This window comes from Brassica oleracea, chromosome C5, assembly GCF_000695525.1.
Source record: "Brassica oleracea var. oleracea cultivar TO1000 chromosome C5, BOL, whole genome shotgun sequence".
Lineage (NCBI taxonomy): Eukaryota > Viridiplantae > Streptophyta > Magnoliopsida > Brassicales > Brassicaceae > Brassica > Brassica oleracea.
Window position 1 is genome coordinate 10,094,174 of NC_027752.1, and position 15,491 is coordinate 10,109,664.

General features: G+C 35.4%; 2 protein-coding genes across 2 annotated transcripts; both read right to left on the minus strand.

Moving 5' to 3' along the window:
• Positions 1–2,097: 2,097 nt before the first annotated feature.
• Positions 2,098–3,221, minus strand: LOC106292846 (extensin-like). The gene has a single exon (XM_013728508.1). The coding sequence runs from the start codon at positions 2,925–2,927 to the stop codon at positions 2,358–2,360; it is 570 nt and encodes a 189-aa protein (XP_013583962.1). The 5' UTR covers positions 2,928–3,221; the 3' UTR covers positions 2,098–2,357.
• Positions 3,222–13,620: 10,399 nt separating this feature from the next.
• On the minus strand, positions 13,621–14,406 carry LOC106344474 (glutathione S-transferase T3-like). The gene has a single exon (XM_013783847.1). It carries the CDS (start codon positions 14,404–14,406, stop codon positions 13,621–13,623), a length of 786 nt encoding a protein of 261 aa, XP_013639301.1.
• Between the last annotated feature and the right edge of the window lie 1,085 nt (positions 14,407–15,491).

The following is a 15,491-nucleotide window of genomic DNA, read 5'->3' on the forward strand; positions in this document are numbered from 1 at the left end:
CCAAATGTGTTATAGTGGCCATGGCCACGTCCTTTCCACCCTCCACGGCCATAACCGTGTGGTCTATCATTCTGGACGTGGTTACCTTTTTTTTCTTTTTCCTTCTGCGGCCTTATTGGTATCAGGTAATGGGGTTAATCCAAGAGGTCTTAATTCACTGTTTCTCATCAGTAATCCATTATTTTGTTCAGCTAGCAATAGTCTTATCCACAGACTTATAGTCCTAGATTCTGAGATTCCTCCAATCAAATAGGGCCTTTGGTAATAACACCATTCTTTGGTGATCATATCTCGATTTTTAACTTTGTCCAAAAGTCTAGAGGATTCTCTGTAGTCAGATACTGACCTTTGAGACTCTTAATAAGATGATGGCTAATAATTAATATTATCATGTATCAATCTTTCTCATTGGCATTATTGCCTTCTATGATACATTCACCAAGTCTTTTTGACTTTAGGATAATCTTTGTATCCAATGCCCACCGTAAATAATTATCTCCCGAGAGATTTAGGGCAGCAATATCCACGTTGATTTTCGACATCTCAAATCATATATCACTCAATATTTAGGTATATTTTTCATGCGGTCTTACTCTTAAAAACAATCAATTCGGATTTCAATCTTGTGAGGATAATGAGACTATCAATCTTAAAGACATTTAATCAATCAGTCAATTTCTAGCAAGTCTGAGCAATACTATTTCTATGTGCTCATAATATTATGGTTTATCAAGACTAGCAAAAACGGATTCAATTAATCATGCAATTAGGGTTTAACAATGAATGGATTTTAGCAAGACTAGTTAAAAGATTTATTAATCACTCAACCAGTTTCAAGGCTGATTGTAGCAATACTAGAATATAGATTTCAAGCATGAATTTCAATGCTGATTGGTATTTAGCATAAACCATGTGTAAATAATTTATCTAGTATATCAAACCTCAAAAACATATAATCAGATCAATCAATTTAATCGAACTTAGCATACAATCTTAAACCTCAAGACATTAGATTTTATCATGAATCTATTAACCTGACATACGGATTCTCAATTCTCAATGACATCTAAATCAGATCAATATAACCTATCATACGGATTATTTAGGGTTTCTATTTAAAACAAATCAGATTACAAAACTATCAATCCTAGCAGATGATATTAAACCTCAAGAATCATGCAATCAGATTATTCGGATTTTAAACAAGTAAACCTCAATCAATCTATCAACCTATCGGATTATATAAGCAAAGATTCAATCAATGTTTTAACAGGCTGGTCGGTTTAAACAATTTTAAATCAGATGAACAATTAACCAAGCAGAATGAGAAAATAAATCTATCAATTTAACCGTCAAACAATTCTAGCAACATATCATTAGATTCGATCAGATTTAAAACCTCAATGATCAAAACCGAAAACAGTTTTGATTTCAAAATATTCGATTAGGGTTTTAATATGTGATTTGATAATTATAGTATAATTAATTATGATACTTATATTATTTAGGGTTTATAGATATAGGGTTAGGGTTTATCGGATTTTAACTTGTAAAAACCGATTTGGGGTTTTAATCATGTAGGAACATGATTTAGGATTTAGGCTTACGGTGGTAGAGGCTATCATGCTGATAACGTGTTATAAAAGTAATGAAAAAGTCTCTCTTTATTCATAACATAGAGGTTCCTTATATATGAGATTACACCGTCATAAATAAATGGAAAGATTACAAATGATAATCTCTTGGTTATGAGTTATCCACAATCTGGTTCATAACAAAATTTATATTTTTCATCTAAAAAAAATATATATAAAGAAAGCATTTTATTACTTCAAAATTATATTTTATGTTATTTAAAAATATTTTATTATTTTGTGAACTTTTCTTTTTTGTGAAATCATATTATATATACATATATTTTCGTTTTTCAATTTTTTTTTTTTAACTTTATAAAAAATTTCCTTTTTATTATATGTATAATTTTTTCGAATTTTTTTTAAAAGGAAACTAAAAAAAAATAGTATTGTAAATGTAAATTAATTCGCTAAGGGTATCCGTGTAATCAACCATCGTGAGAATTAACGTAAGAGCGACACATAGGAATTTTCAAATAATATTATAGAAATATTGGGAATAATCTTAAACAAAGGAAACAGTATAAAAGAAAATATATTCCGGTAAGGCTACACTTTGTGCCAACAAAGCCTTTTAAAAAGTTATTACGGCTTAGCAAATCACACAAAAGGAGAGAGCTCTATCACTTTAAAAATAAGATAGATACAAGCCCATAAAAGCCCATGGGCTTATTTTATTAGTAATACCATCAACGTTACGTAGCAGTATAGCACCACCACCTTTCACCGGAGCTGTAAAACTCGCCGGATATTATCGGTGGCTAAGTCAGTTTTGCCTGCAGCTTCTGCGTTGCAACGAAGCTTCGGTTTGATCGAAAACTTAGGCATGGGCAAACTGCTCGGTGGAGGAGATAGTAGCAAGATTGCTGGACCGGGATAACCATCAATTAATCCTTTAGGGAAATCACGCGGGTGGTTAGACCAGACCGGAACCGAGCCTGTTCGAATCAGTCTCGGTACAGAATCAACGTAGTCTAATTTCTTCTGCTGTGTTTCAGACGACGTTGCTCTTGTCTGGGAGCAAGGAAGAGTAGAGCTGTACACACGCGGGAGAGAACTGTTGACGCGTTGTAGAGGAAGAGTTGAGCTGTTGACACGTGGAAGAGGGAGAAGAGGAGGCTGCGAGTAGTTAGGCGGCGGCGGAGGATACGCAGGGGAAGATCCCCAAGACGGTGCCAAACATCCTCCGGATCTAGAAAGAGAACCACGAGAACTCCTCCTTCTAGGGTTCTTGAATGGCCTCATACCAGAAACCTGCTTACCCGGTGAACGTTGCACTGATATTGTTTCCATTGGTTTGAAAATTTTCTTTAATATAGTTTCAAGAAAAGAGGGTAGTTTATGAGATATTGAACAATAAAAACAAGGGGAAAACAAATATATTCGTTTTAATGGCGACGATCTACCAAATAATACGATCGAAAGCTCTATAAGTTTATAATTTTCCAATTGTTTAGAAAAGAAAGAGAAAACGAAGAGTTTTTAAAACATGTTAGTATTAAAGCTTCCACAAAGGATCGTTCGTTAAGATATAAACTCTCTCTAAAGAACCCTAACCTCGAGAGGACAGATGTTGCTTGTCACTGGCCCAGCTGTTTTCTTTTTATAGTTGAAACCACCAATAATAATGCGTATTTTTTTAATCTATTATTTTTTAGTATTTATTTGTTTTTACACAGAAATGTCGCAGCATATAGCTTCAAGTTTACATTCCAATTGCGCAATGCAGTACAAGTCCCGAGAACCCCTCTAGGACGGTCACCGCCGATTGTATCAAAGCCGTTGGATCATGAAATAAGTATTACAGTAGCCGTTTAGAGAATCTGAGCCGTCTAACACGGGATATGTTTTTAGGTAGATCTTGACCATACACGTCGGTATCATCGGTGGCTTTCTTCCTTGATGACTTCACGTGGAGGAAAAGTATGGGTCCCAGTCATCGATCACCGTCGATCTTGACTACGTGGCTTTGCACTGGCCATTCATCGTTGTGTTGAGGCTTTACCTGAATAGGAGTGGTCGGTTTTCATGCATCGTTTGCATGTGCCTCCCATAAAAAGAATACCAAGGAAGAAGATATTGAATAGTTGTTTTCTGTGGTGGACATTATAATATAGGCATCGAGGATATCACTACGATATCGTCTATTGCGTAAAGATCAACTTTAAAAATAATTAACGTAAATATAAAATGCGAATGATAGGGTATACTGCTACCATTTGAACGATTAAGCCTAGCTAGAAATCGAATAAACTATTTAGTAACACTACGTACAGCAATTAAAACATTTGTCATTTTCCTAATGTACCATCTTAGCGACTGAGCCAATCGGCACTGCGGAATCTTTAACGGGATGGGGTAGAGTTTTTTTCTGTATAGAAAATAGACAATTCACAGCTGACGGATAACATTACAAAACTAAATAGTATTATAGTTAGCATTTAAACAACTATAATTGTTTATTAGCTGAAAATGCGTCATTTGTATCCCGCTGCAGTACTAGTTAATAATGATTTGAATACGTTTATAAAGTATAATTGAAACCAAATAAAAATGATGTTACACAATCTTCAAAGAGTCATATGAATTTTTGCTTGTGAATATCAAGAATCAATATACTTTTGCATATACATAAAACCTAATGCTTTTAACTCAGACATTCAAATCTCGAAATACCAAAACAACATCATTCTGTACAGCTGATTTTTTTTGGGGTCAAATCTGTACAGCTGATTTATAACTGCAAATGGAAGCGTGGAAATCCGTATCATGTCGATGTGCTACAACCAATGTATGTTGTAAATCACATGCTATATATATACATAGCAGCTGTATATACATAGATATACGGAGTGTAGATGCTTGATTGTCATTATTCTATAGATACTTTGGATGATGACAGCTTTTCTTTTTTTACTTGTTTTGGGATGATCATGGTTAGGTGTGGTTACTCTTTTATTTTCATCCTTTCGTCTCACATTTAATATTTAATACAATACACCTTGTTTGGTAGAAATTTGGTTCGATTTGTTGACTTCCATTTTTCAACCAAAGAAATCAAAATCTAACACAAATTGCATGTACATAGTCTTTTTTTTTTTTTTTTTTTCCATCAGGTTTATATTATTAAAAGCAAATGGGCCACGCCCAGATACAACAGAAACACCAAAGGCCCATACATAAACGGGCTACAACATACGGCCGAAGCCCCAAACAACTTAGACGCCCCCTCGGCCCAACCTTACAAAACCGGACGATCAAGGCCCATGAGAGAAACAAGGAAGCAGAGGAAGAGACACGTGGGATGATCTACACCATTCAGACCGGCATGCGTTTCTCCGCCTCAACTTGCCTTTCATCGACTCCAGAAGAAACCGGAAGAGATCGTCGGACCGCTCGTTTCGCCGGAGCTCAGATACCCGCAGAGCCTCCGTCGAAACCACCTATTTTCCTTGCTTTTACATCATGTCGGAGGTCTTTCTCAAACCATCGAGATATCCCCCGACACAACCAAACTTCCAACCACTAGAGAAATCATTGTTCTACCCGCACTGTCAACACGCGGAAGAGATCAATCGAAACACGAGATCACCTCCGCCTTTGAACCGCTTAAAACCCTAGACGCGCGCATCGAGAACCACCTAATTGTTGAGTTGACCGACTTCACCTCGGCGGAGAGCTTCATCATCAAAACAAGAACTCCTCCGCCCTGGCCCATAACCACCTAGACAGTAACCACTTCTAGCTTTGCACTAAACGAACAATAGTAACCTTGACCCAAAAGTTTCGGGTTTCTCATCGGCAGCACGGATCTATGAAAGCATCCACACTCCGTCACCAAACCGGCGAAGGTAAATCTATGGAAGACTCCCTTCCGGGGAACTTGAACCGGCGTCGGCGGAGCTGAAGGAACCTCCACCCCCCGGAGAAAAGCCGGCGACGACGGATCTGTGGTAGCCTCCATCTCCCGGAACCACAACTCGAACATGCATCCCCCCGGAAAAAAACCGGCAACGACGGATCTGTGGTAGCCTCCATCTCCCGGAACCACAACTTGAACACGCAATCCGATCTTCTCACGCCACGGCCTCCACGCGAGCGCGTCGTCCCTCCAAGCGAGGAAACCACCTTGGATGATGGCTCCAATCCAGAGCTCCGACAAGGCACTAAGGTCAGCTCAGCGACGTCTCTTCCGATTCACTCCCTCTCATGCTCCTCTCTCTCCTCGCCGAATTCCTCAGCCGTCTCCGCTCTTTTCTCCTCCATCCGATCTCCTTTCTCTCTCTTCTCTCTCTTGATTAAATGTTTCCAAGTTTGAGTGTTATCGTTTGCATGTACCATACTCCAACCTATACCGTTTTGATATATATAATTTATATACAAGATACAAATTACATATTTTTATAATCGAAGATCAAGACCCCGACCCACCGTAATTAATAAACTAGTCTCATGTTATCAAATAGCCCCTTTTGAAATGAGCTTAAACCTCAAGTTCGAATAAATTTGTTCCTCTACCCTATTCTTCACAATATTTTTTTTTTAAAATTCCCCCCACATATACTGATGTACATAGCTGCTAGTTAGGGTTTAATTATGTGGAGTTACCACGAGGGCGCATTGCTACTTTTGGAGTCCCTTACGTGGTCCACTATGATTATTATTTACTTTTTGCACCGACCATATCTAAGGCCACGTACTTCACTTTGTATGCTCCAATCCCCTATAGTTTTGTTTTAGAACTACTTGTCTTTTTTGGTGCATAAAAAAAGAACTACTTTTCTTTATGATAACTCGCATTAAAAATAATTTAATATAATGTAAATACCAATTCTAGTACATTTATATGGTATACTAGGCCGGACCGCGCTTCCCGCGGCGAGCGAGTGAATTCATTAAGTATTTAACATGATTTTTTTTTAATTTCAAAATGCAATTATATATTTTGTATAGGACACTATGTGAAATTGCTTTATATAGAAATTCTGTCAATTGAATATCAAAATTATTGCAATAAGTAAACTGCATGATAGATGATTTGTCTTCTGCTTTTTATAAAATACATATCATAATTTTTCTCGTTATAAATCACTACAAAATCACAAGAATAATTGTTAATAAAACGAATCATATTTTGATCAGATAAAATAATTGAAGTAAAATATTTATTTTAAACCACAAAATACTACACTATGCCATTTTACTATTTACTTAATGTCTAAAATAATTTCGATGCAAAATTTATTTGAAAAATGCTTATAAATTGATCCATAATTGTTTATGTTCCATGATATATAATATTAATTATAAGATTAACATTTTTTTAATTATATTATTTTGGAAAAAAATAGTTACACTACTGTTATTGTCATTATTTCTAGATAATTATGTAGTTATGAAATTAAAACCTCAAAGAATCTTTGGATTAAAAATAACCGGTACCAAAATTGATATTAAGATAATTATTAAATTTTAACTGCAAATTTAACATTTTCATAGCATCTCCTTCGATCTTATTTTTTTTGACCTCTATGTGTAAGTTTAGATATTCACAGATGCGTTAACGCATCCATCCACCAAAAGAAAATATTAGAGTAGATAAGTCCAAAGCATCCTTCTTCACTGCTTCTTCTCCTTCACAAAACTTTGGGTTTAAGTGGTTATTTTTGTTTTGTTGTAATGTTTATTTCATAATTTAAATCTTATTTTAGGTGAAAATAAACAATTTATTAATAGCAAATTACATCCCATGTGAAACTTTTAAAGTTGTATAAGTGAGATAGAGATTTCATTTTATTTGTTTATAAGTAATAATTTTTAAAGATTTGTGTTACAAATAGTTTCAAAAGTTTCGTAAAGAGATGAAAGTATTCTCTTTATTGTGTTTTCTCTCTCTCCATCTCTGGTTTACTTCGTTTGAGCTTGTTTGAGTCATTTTTTCTGTTTCCAAGACTCCAAATCCATACCAATGTAACTTTTTAAAAATCTTAGGAAAGCATTAACTGGTTTTTGATAATTGGGTTGGTTAAAATTCAAATGGAGCCTTCAAAGGTATTCATGTTTCTTTGTTGCAATTTTTTATCTCATTGGATTGTTGTTCTTGGGGGTCCTCAAAGGTATAATAGTCACTTTCTCTCTTACATATTGTTTTGGTGTATTTGAATTAGATCAGTTAGTCAAATCTGCTGAGCAATTTTTAGATATTCTTAATCAATGAGCAATTTATTTTGTAGTTTTAAGAACTGAGTTGTTTTTACGAATCTTTATTTGATTCTTTCAGATCAAAATCATATGATATTAAAAAATGTTTAAATTTTAATAAATATTTAAATATGCATTATTTATTTTCATTAAAAATTGAAAGTAACATATTAACATTCACTATTTCTTTTAGTTATGTGTATTAAAAATCATTAAAAAGAGTTTTATGTTTGACCAAAAACATTATGAAGAGTTTTATGTAAATGTAATTGGTTTACATTTTTTATTGGAAGAGGTAAAGGAAGAGCAAGAGCGGAGACATCACATTTGCATGTGAAAATATGGTGTTACTTTGAATTGAAACCCAAGCGCCATATTTTTGTTATTTTATCCTATTTTTTAGGGTTTAAAGGTTTTACTAAAAGTTCATAAAATGCGACAAATTGAGTTTTTGTTTTTGTCACGAAGATTTTCTAATCATTTACGGACAATCTTCTGTCTTAATAAGAAGTAAGCATATTTACAGACAGTCTTAGGTATATAGATTAAATGAAAATACATTTATTAATTTGCTTTCTTTGATAAATACAGAACTGAAGAGGAACTATTTGTTCGCAAAAGAAGTAAATGTCTATCAATCGAAAGAATCAAGCTAGTAATGAGAAAACTACGTAGTTACTGTAAAATATTATGCAGTGTATTTGTTATCATAAGTTAACTATAAAAATTATTACTCATTCCGTTCGAATTTACTTGACGTTCTAAATAATGTTTTTGTCAATATATTCGAAGTTCTCAGAATTCTATGTAAAGAATGAAGAATGATAAAATATGACTTTTTCAACCTTTGTTATTAATGATCTTTAGTGAAATGATATAAAACTAATTTAGCATTGAACACTAACGGAAAGATTAAAATAGACATTAAATCAACTTCTTTAATCTTCTTTTATCAAAAAAAAAAAACTTCTTCAATCTACGTGCAGACATCACGAAATTTCGAACGGAAGAAAGTACTATTTTTATAAAAAAAATGTAAGATTTATTACTCGAACGTACTAATCCAGAAAACTTACAGTTATTTTTTAATTTCTTTGAATTGGATTTTGATCTAAACGTAATTAATTAACTCTATTCAATTAAGGTAAAAAAAAACATTATAGAACCCTCAAATTTTATAAAAAGGGGGAAAGTAAAGGATTTTTGTTTCGTTCTTACGCAAGTGCAAATAAATAACTGAGACATGGTGAATAATCAGCTAAATTAGCCAGTAATATTGCTCATTACACATCTATATATATAAATGAGTGTTTTAATATCGTACTGTTTGTTTCTTATTTGCTTGAAAATGTAAATTTAAATATCTGATCGGACGGTTGCATAACCATTTACTCTTTCTTTTTGTATTTTCGTCACTATCATCGTAAAATGCCAGAAGAGAAAGCAACTTCGTCGTGTCAAGCATATGTCACACATAAAATATTGTAGTTGGACACGTGTGTGTTCTGAAAATGAGGGTCATCTTTAGCTGGATTTAAAGTTTATGCATCTTATTTGGGCCTCAATGATAAGCCCGATTCGTTGTAACCAAATTGTCCTTTAGAGCCTTAATGACGACAAAAAAGAAGAAGCAACTTCATCTGTTACCTCTCTTTAGTTTTCTTCAGACGGAGTATCTAATCTCTCTTTTTCTGTGCTTTCTGAGACAATATAAAAATAGTATATGGATTCTCCGGCGGTGATGGTGGGCCGGAGTTTAACGATGGTGCTGGTAGATTTATCCGTGGTGGTCCGGAACTGTCACAAATTGCGGTAATAATAATCATCAGCCGACGTATTGGAATCAGATTCCCGAAATATCTGGAAACGGATTTTCGAGTGGGAATGGAATCGCCTATAAATGATTTTCATGCAACTCAGCGGCAACACTCGTTTCATATTCAAGCAAATAGTTTCATATTCAAGCAAATACCAACGCTTTTTTTCTAAGGTGTGTGAAAGCCTAGAACTTTTCATAATCTTCAGTCGCCAACGATCGGAAGATACAGATAGAAATCCTCAAATTGATTTAGAAGAAGAAAGTGATGAACTTCACATGATCGAACTCACTTATTTATAGGTGAAGATCCGTTTGGGATAGGAAGAGGTGTATTGAATGAGATGGCTTGAGATGAATGGGTCGGTGATGTTAATGACAAAATTAATTGCGTTAAGTGAATCTAATCGACAACGGAAACCGTTTGCCAGTGATGTATTCATTGTTTTTTGGATAGAAAGATTGACATGAAGGCGGCGATGTGATCTCACGGGAAAGAAAAAGTGTGACGTCGTTAACCTAAGTTAAGCCAGGCCCAATTTTAGAAAGCCCACATAAATAACACACACGTTTAAATGAAACGCAAAACTTTGGTTACCTGGACACGTGGCGGCTCCTCCTGCTTTGACTTTCTGACGTGGCAGAAGACGTGGAGGGCCTAGGAGAGAGTAAAACACTCTTTTATATATATAGATAGATTATGGAGTGAAGAAATTTCAGTTTGATTAATCACCCCATCAAAAACATTAAGTTTTAAAAGTATTTAGTCCTTTTCTTTTTGATAAACCCTATCGGCTGATCCGATCGGTCTTGGAGGAACGTACTTGGTGATATAGTGGAATGACTGGCTATCACACTAACTGACTCGAGTTTGGAATACTTTTCGACTAATACAAAGGGATGAACTAAGGGATGAACTGACCATCTGTTACAATCCACCATGTAAACTACTTGGGCCAAAGTCCAAGCCCATATTGACCAAATGATGATAAATTAGTTCTCAGAAGAAATCAAACCCGTGACTGATGTGAGTACACACTGAATCTTAAGAAATTGCCACTAGACTACCGGCACTTGGTTAGTATTTATTTTTTTACCTCTCAATGAAGAGAAGAACAAGGAAGATACGTATAAATAGGGTGTATTTTTTTGAATATCAAGTTCATTCATTCATTATATTTGATTTACCTGTGAATAATAAAAGTGTCGTTCTGTAATCTAACTTATATGAATGCCGTTCTGTAATCTAACTTATATGAATGCAGCCTATGACTAAGATCGTCCCTTATCTCAATAATCTATTTACAATAATATATATGGTGTATCGATGTGAGAATTTTGTCAGCAGCGATGCACGTAACAATTTCCTTTTAAATTTCGAACATTTTCATCAAATTTCCATGGACATAAAGTAAGTTACGTAACGTATTAACTTTAGTTTAAGTTGCTAACGTACGTATAACAAGAAAAAAAAGCTGAAGAGATATTTGTGACTAAATCACACATGCTATTTCGTACATCTCAAGTATTGTTCGTTACATCGAATACCAAAATAACATTTTCTATGATCCATTTAAGTTGAGATAATAATTGTTTAATGGGAAGGCTAGGCTTTCCCATTGATGGGCGGTGTACTCTTGTCTTCGAAGCATATATGTGTTAAGGATGATTACACATAGATATGTCCTAGGATTCACGAAAGAACATGTTTCCGGCTTTGAAATCCGAACTTTGATTTTCTCAGCAAATTTTGCTGTTTCTTCATATTAGAGGAGAGTCCTTAGCAATATAATAATATTTTTTTTTGAATAGTTAAGGACTCTAATTCTAATTGTATGTCCAATGATGTTATCCGTTATGGAGTCCTTAGTTTTTTTTTTTAATTGAATCTTAGAAATTAAAAATTATGAAATTTGCAAAACATTTAAATTTAAAATTCATTTATTGAAAGATTAAATGTAAACATACAATAATTATTCATCTTCATCATTACCAAACTTGTTCCAAATATTTTCGATTAAATCATATTTCAATTGTTCACGTAAATGCCTATCAAGAACATGACTCCGTATGCGAAGCATATTACCGAGATTTGGAGGCATCCCGGGAGAATCGGATACATCCACATTTGAACTTCTGGTCGAGGTTCCTTCTTCAAACTCAGATGTATCATACTGAGTGTATCCATTGTGTACATTTTCTACTATCATATTGTGCAGTATGATACATGTTCGCATAACCATCCCTATTTGTCTCTTGTCCCAAAAAATAGCCGGGTTTTTCACTATTGCAAATCGAGTTTGCAATTGCAAATCGAGTTTGCAATACTCCAAAAGCACGCTCCACATCTTTTCGGGTTGATTCTTGAATTTTAGCAAATAACTCTGCTTTAAGACCTTGAGGGAGTGAGATAGATTGGATAAATATTGACTATTTTGGATATATACCGTCCGTGAGGTAGTACGCCATATCATACTGGTGTCCGTTGACCACGTATTGTACCCTTTGAGCTCGACCTTGTAAAATGTCATCAAAAACAGGTGACCGACCGAGGACGTTAATATCGTTTAAGGTACCCGGAGGACCAAAAAAAAGCTTGCCATATCCAAAGATCTTGTGAAGCGACAGCCTCCAAGACAATTGTCGGCTTTCCTGATCCACGTGTGTACTGTCCTTTCCAAGCGGTTGGGCAATTTTTCCACTCCCAATGCATACAGTCGATGCTTCCTATCATTTCAGGAAAGCCACGTATCTCTCCAATATCGAGTAGTCGTTTAAGATCCTCTGTTGTGGGTCTTCGTAGATACTCATCTCCAAATAATTGTATTACGCTTTCTGTGAAATTAGTTAAACACGAAAGTGTTGTGCTTTCACCAAGTCGGAGATATTCGTCAGTAGCGTCAGCGGCGCAGCCATAAGCAAGCATACAAATAGCTGCCGTACACTTTTGTAGTGGAGATAGACTTAACCTTCCGACTGCATCTCTTCTTTGCTGAAAGAATGTAACATTTTCGGAGAGGCGATTGACAATACGCAAGAATACTTCCTTGTTCATGCGGAAACGGTGTCTGAATAAATGAGCCGAAAATGTGGAATCTTCACTGAAGTAATCATTCCAAAGACGGTTGTGGCCCTCTTCGCGGTTTCGTTCGACATATGCATGTTTCCTCGGTTTAACTGTTCGATTTTTGACGATGTTGTTGAATGTATCTTCAATATATTCATCGACAGCCTCATCCAATACCGCATATAATCTTCAATCGACTTCATCTCCCATATTTGACTATCCTTTCTTCAAATCAAATCAAGAAAGTTTGTTAAAACCAAATTCATAATTGTACTTACACATTGGAAATGATTAGAATTTCAAGAAGTAGATTTTGTTTAGTAAAAAATAGCCATGGTTAAATACTAAACTCTTCACATATTTTCGCGTCTTCTTATATTGAAAAGTTTTATAGTATATCTTATATATCATTCATATGGGAAAACATTGTAGTCTTTATTGAAAATACACCATCGACGATCAGATATCTAGATGGATGGCAAAATCCATGTCTAAACTACATCATTAACTCTTATCATCTATGAGATCAGTGAGCATACCTAAAGCCGAGTCTACAAAGATGAAGGCAAGGGTTGATGAAACGCAGATGCTTGAAATTAAAATATCATCATAACAAGTTTTGAGTACAAGAAGAGCAAATGAAATAGCTCTTAGCCGAGTCTACAAACAGACTTATAAAGGCAAGAAATACAAAGCTAAAACAAACAAAGTACCTGTGACTAGGTTCACATGGAAATAGAAGAGAAAAAAAACAATCATCCCGTGAATACATAAGGAAGAGACAATAGCTTTTGTCTTCGTCAGGCACATGGTCTTGTTCTTCACCTGAAATAGAGAAAATGAGATGATTAAACAAAGTGAAAAGAACATCAAATGTGTACTAAAGTTAGAGCTAACAATCATCACATCATTTCGGAGATAAGTTTCATTTTCAGAGCTAATTCCATGTCATCTAGTGGCTCAGTCTTTGCAAGCAAACTCTCTAGCACATTTTGTCTAGAGATTTGTTTTTTGATCTCCAACAGTCCTTCTATCTTTCCCAATTCTTCTTCTTTTCCACTTTTCTTCTTCTTGCTACCAGCCTTAGCTGCCTTAACTCCTATGGGTCTTTCTTCTGGCTCTGCGACTGACCCTTGAGCATCAGAATCAACTGCTTTGCGCTTCTCCCTACCACTGTCCTTCTCGAGATAGGTGGAGCACCATTTCACATCATGCCTAAGCTCTCTCCACGCATGTTCCAAGTTGAACTTACTGCCCTGGTCATTGTAGAAGATATCCAAAGCAGCCTTCATCACATCGTTGTCATTTTGCCCGCTTCTCTGCTCCCTCAGTGCCATCTTGTAGCAGCCAGAAAACTTACACACCAAATCATTGATCCTAGCCCATCTTTGCTTGCATTGCCCAAGTTCTCTTGGGATTTTCCTAACCAGTAGAGGACTACAGTTGTAGTACTCTACAATCCTCTTCCAGAACTTACCAGCTTTTTGTTCATTACCGACTATTGGGTCTTTCCTGGTGTTGAGCCAAACACCAATGAGGATTATATCCTCCTTTGGTGACCATTTTCTCCTCTCTTTGACAGTAGACTCATCGGAACATTGGCTGCTAAAGCAAAGAGGTTCCGATGAGTCAAGCTCAACACACCCTTGGCTGGCTAAAAGGTTTACAAAGCAAGTGGAGTTTGCCATTTTGGAATTTGACTCTGTGTTTCTCTAGTAGAAACGGAGAAGATTAAATAAGGGATCCTTAATTCAACTCTATTGAATCCTTGTAGGAAACTGTCCTATCATAACAGGTAGAGAGTGAGTTAATGAAGCTTTCGTGTGAAAGAGAGAGTTAATGAAGCTTTAGTGCATTTATAACCTATCATTTCAAATTCGAAATCAAACTACAAAGTTAACCAGAAGCTTATTGTTTTCAAACTAGAATCTTACGTTTGAACTATATATTAATTGTTTTCAAACTACATATAAATTGTTTTCAAACTACTAACTTATGTTTGAATTCAAACTCCTACAAATTTCAAACAAGGAAGAGAAGAAGGGTAAGTTTATACACTAACTTCAGAGGACTCTTTCGAGTTCAGACTCACGCATAAGCAGCATTCTCACCTCGTCCTGCAGCATTCTCACCTGGTCCTGAACATACATCAAAAAGTTATCACTGAACTATAGTCCTACACACATATAACTAAAGTCCTAAAGACATATAATAGATCACTCATCACTCACCTTAAGTGCCTGGCACTCTCTCAGAAGCTTCGCCTGCTCGTGATACCGTTCTTTGAGCCTCTCAACTTCTTCATGAATAGCCGTAACCCATGGTTGCCTGAAATGCAGCCCGTCATTCTGCAAAAACAGATAAATCTTTGTCAGAATATGAACCATAAAAAGAACCAGATTAATAACAGTACATACCTTGAAGTCTTTGCAGATAAAGTATCTTTTCCCCGGAGGTAGTCGTATGTATCCTCTTCATCAACGCTTTCCTTCGTGATTGATCCACAGGGCACAGTTTGGGAATCCTCTGTTGCGCATTTGCAACAAAATCTACCATGTTGTAGTAGTCTTTCTGTGCTTTCTTATCTCGAAGTTCTTCCTTCATTTCAGAACCTGCAAAAAAAAATAAGTTATCAGATTCGTATATACCTATAAGGATAGCTAAACTCAAATGGTTTCGACTATCCCGAACCCTTAATCGATTTAGAAATCAATCCCGAACCCTAAAATGATTTATAACTCTATCCGGAACCGTAAATCAATTCAGAAGTCAA

Bases quoted from the DNA above. Each gene is read 5' to 3' on its own strand.
- LOC106344474 (XM_013783847.1), bottom strand. From the start codon at position 14,406: ATGGCAAACTCCACTTGCTTTGTAAACCTTTTAGCCAGCCAAGGGTGT.
- LOC106292846 (XM_013728508.1), bottom strand. From the start codon at position 2,927: ATGGAAACAATATCAGTGCAACGTTCACCGGGTAAGCAGGTTTCTGGT.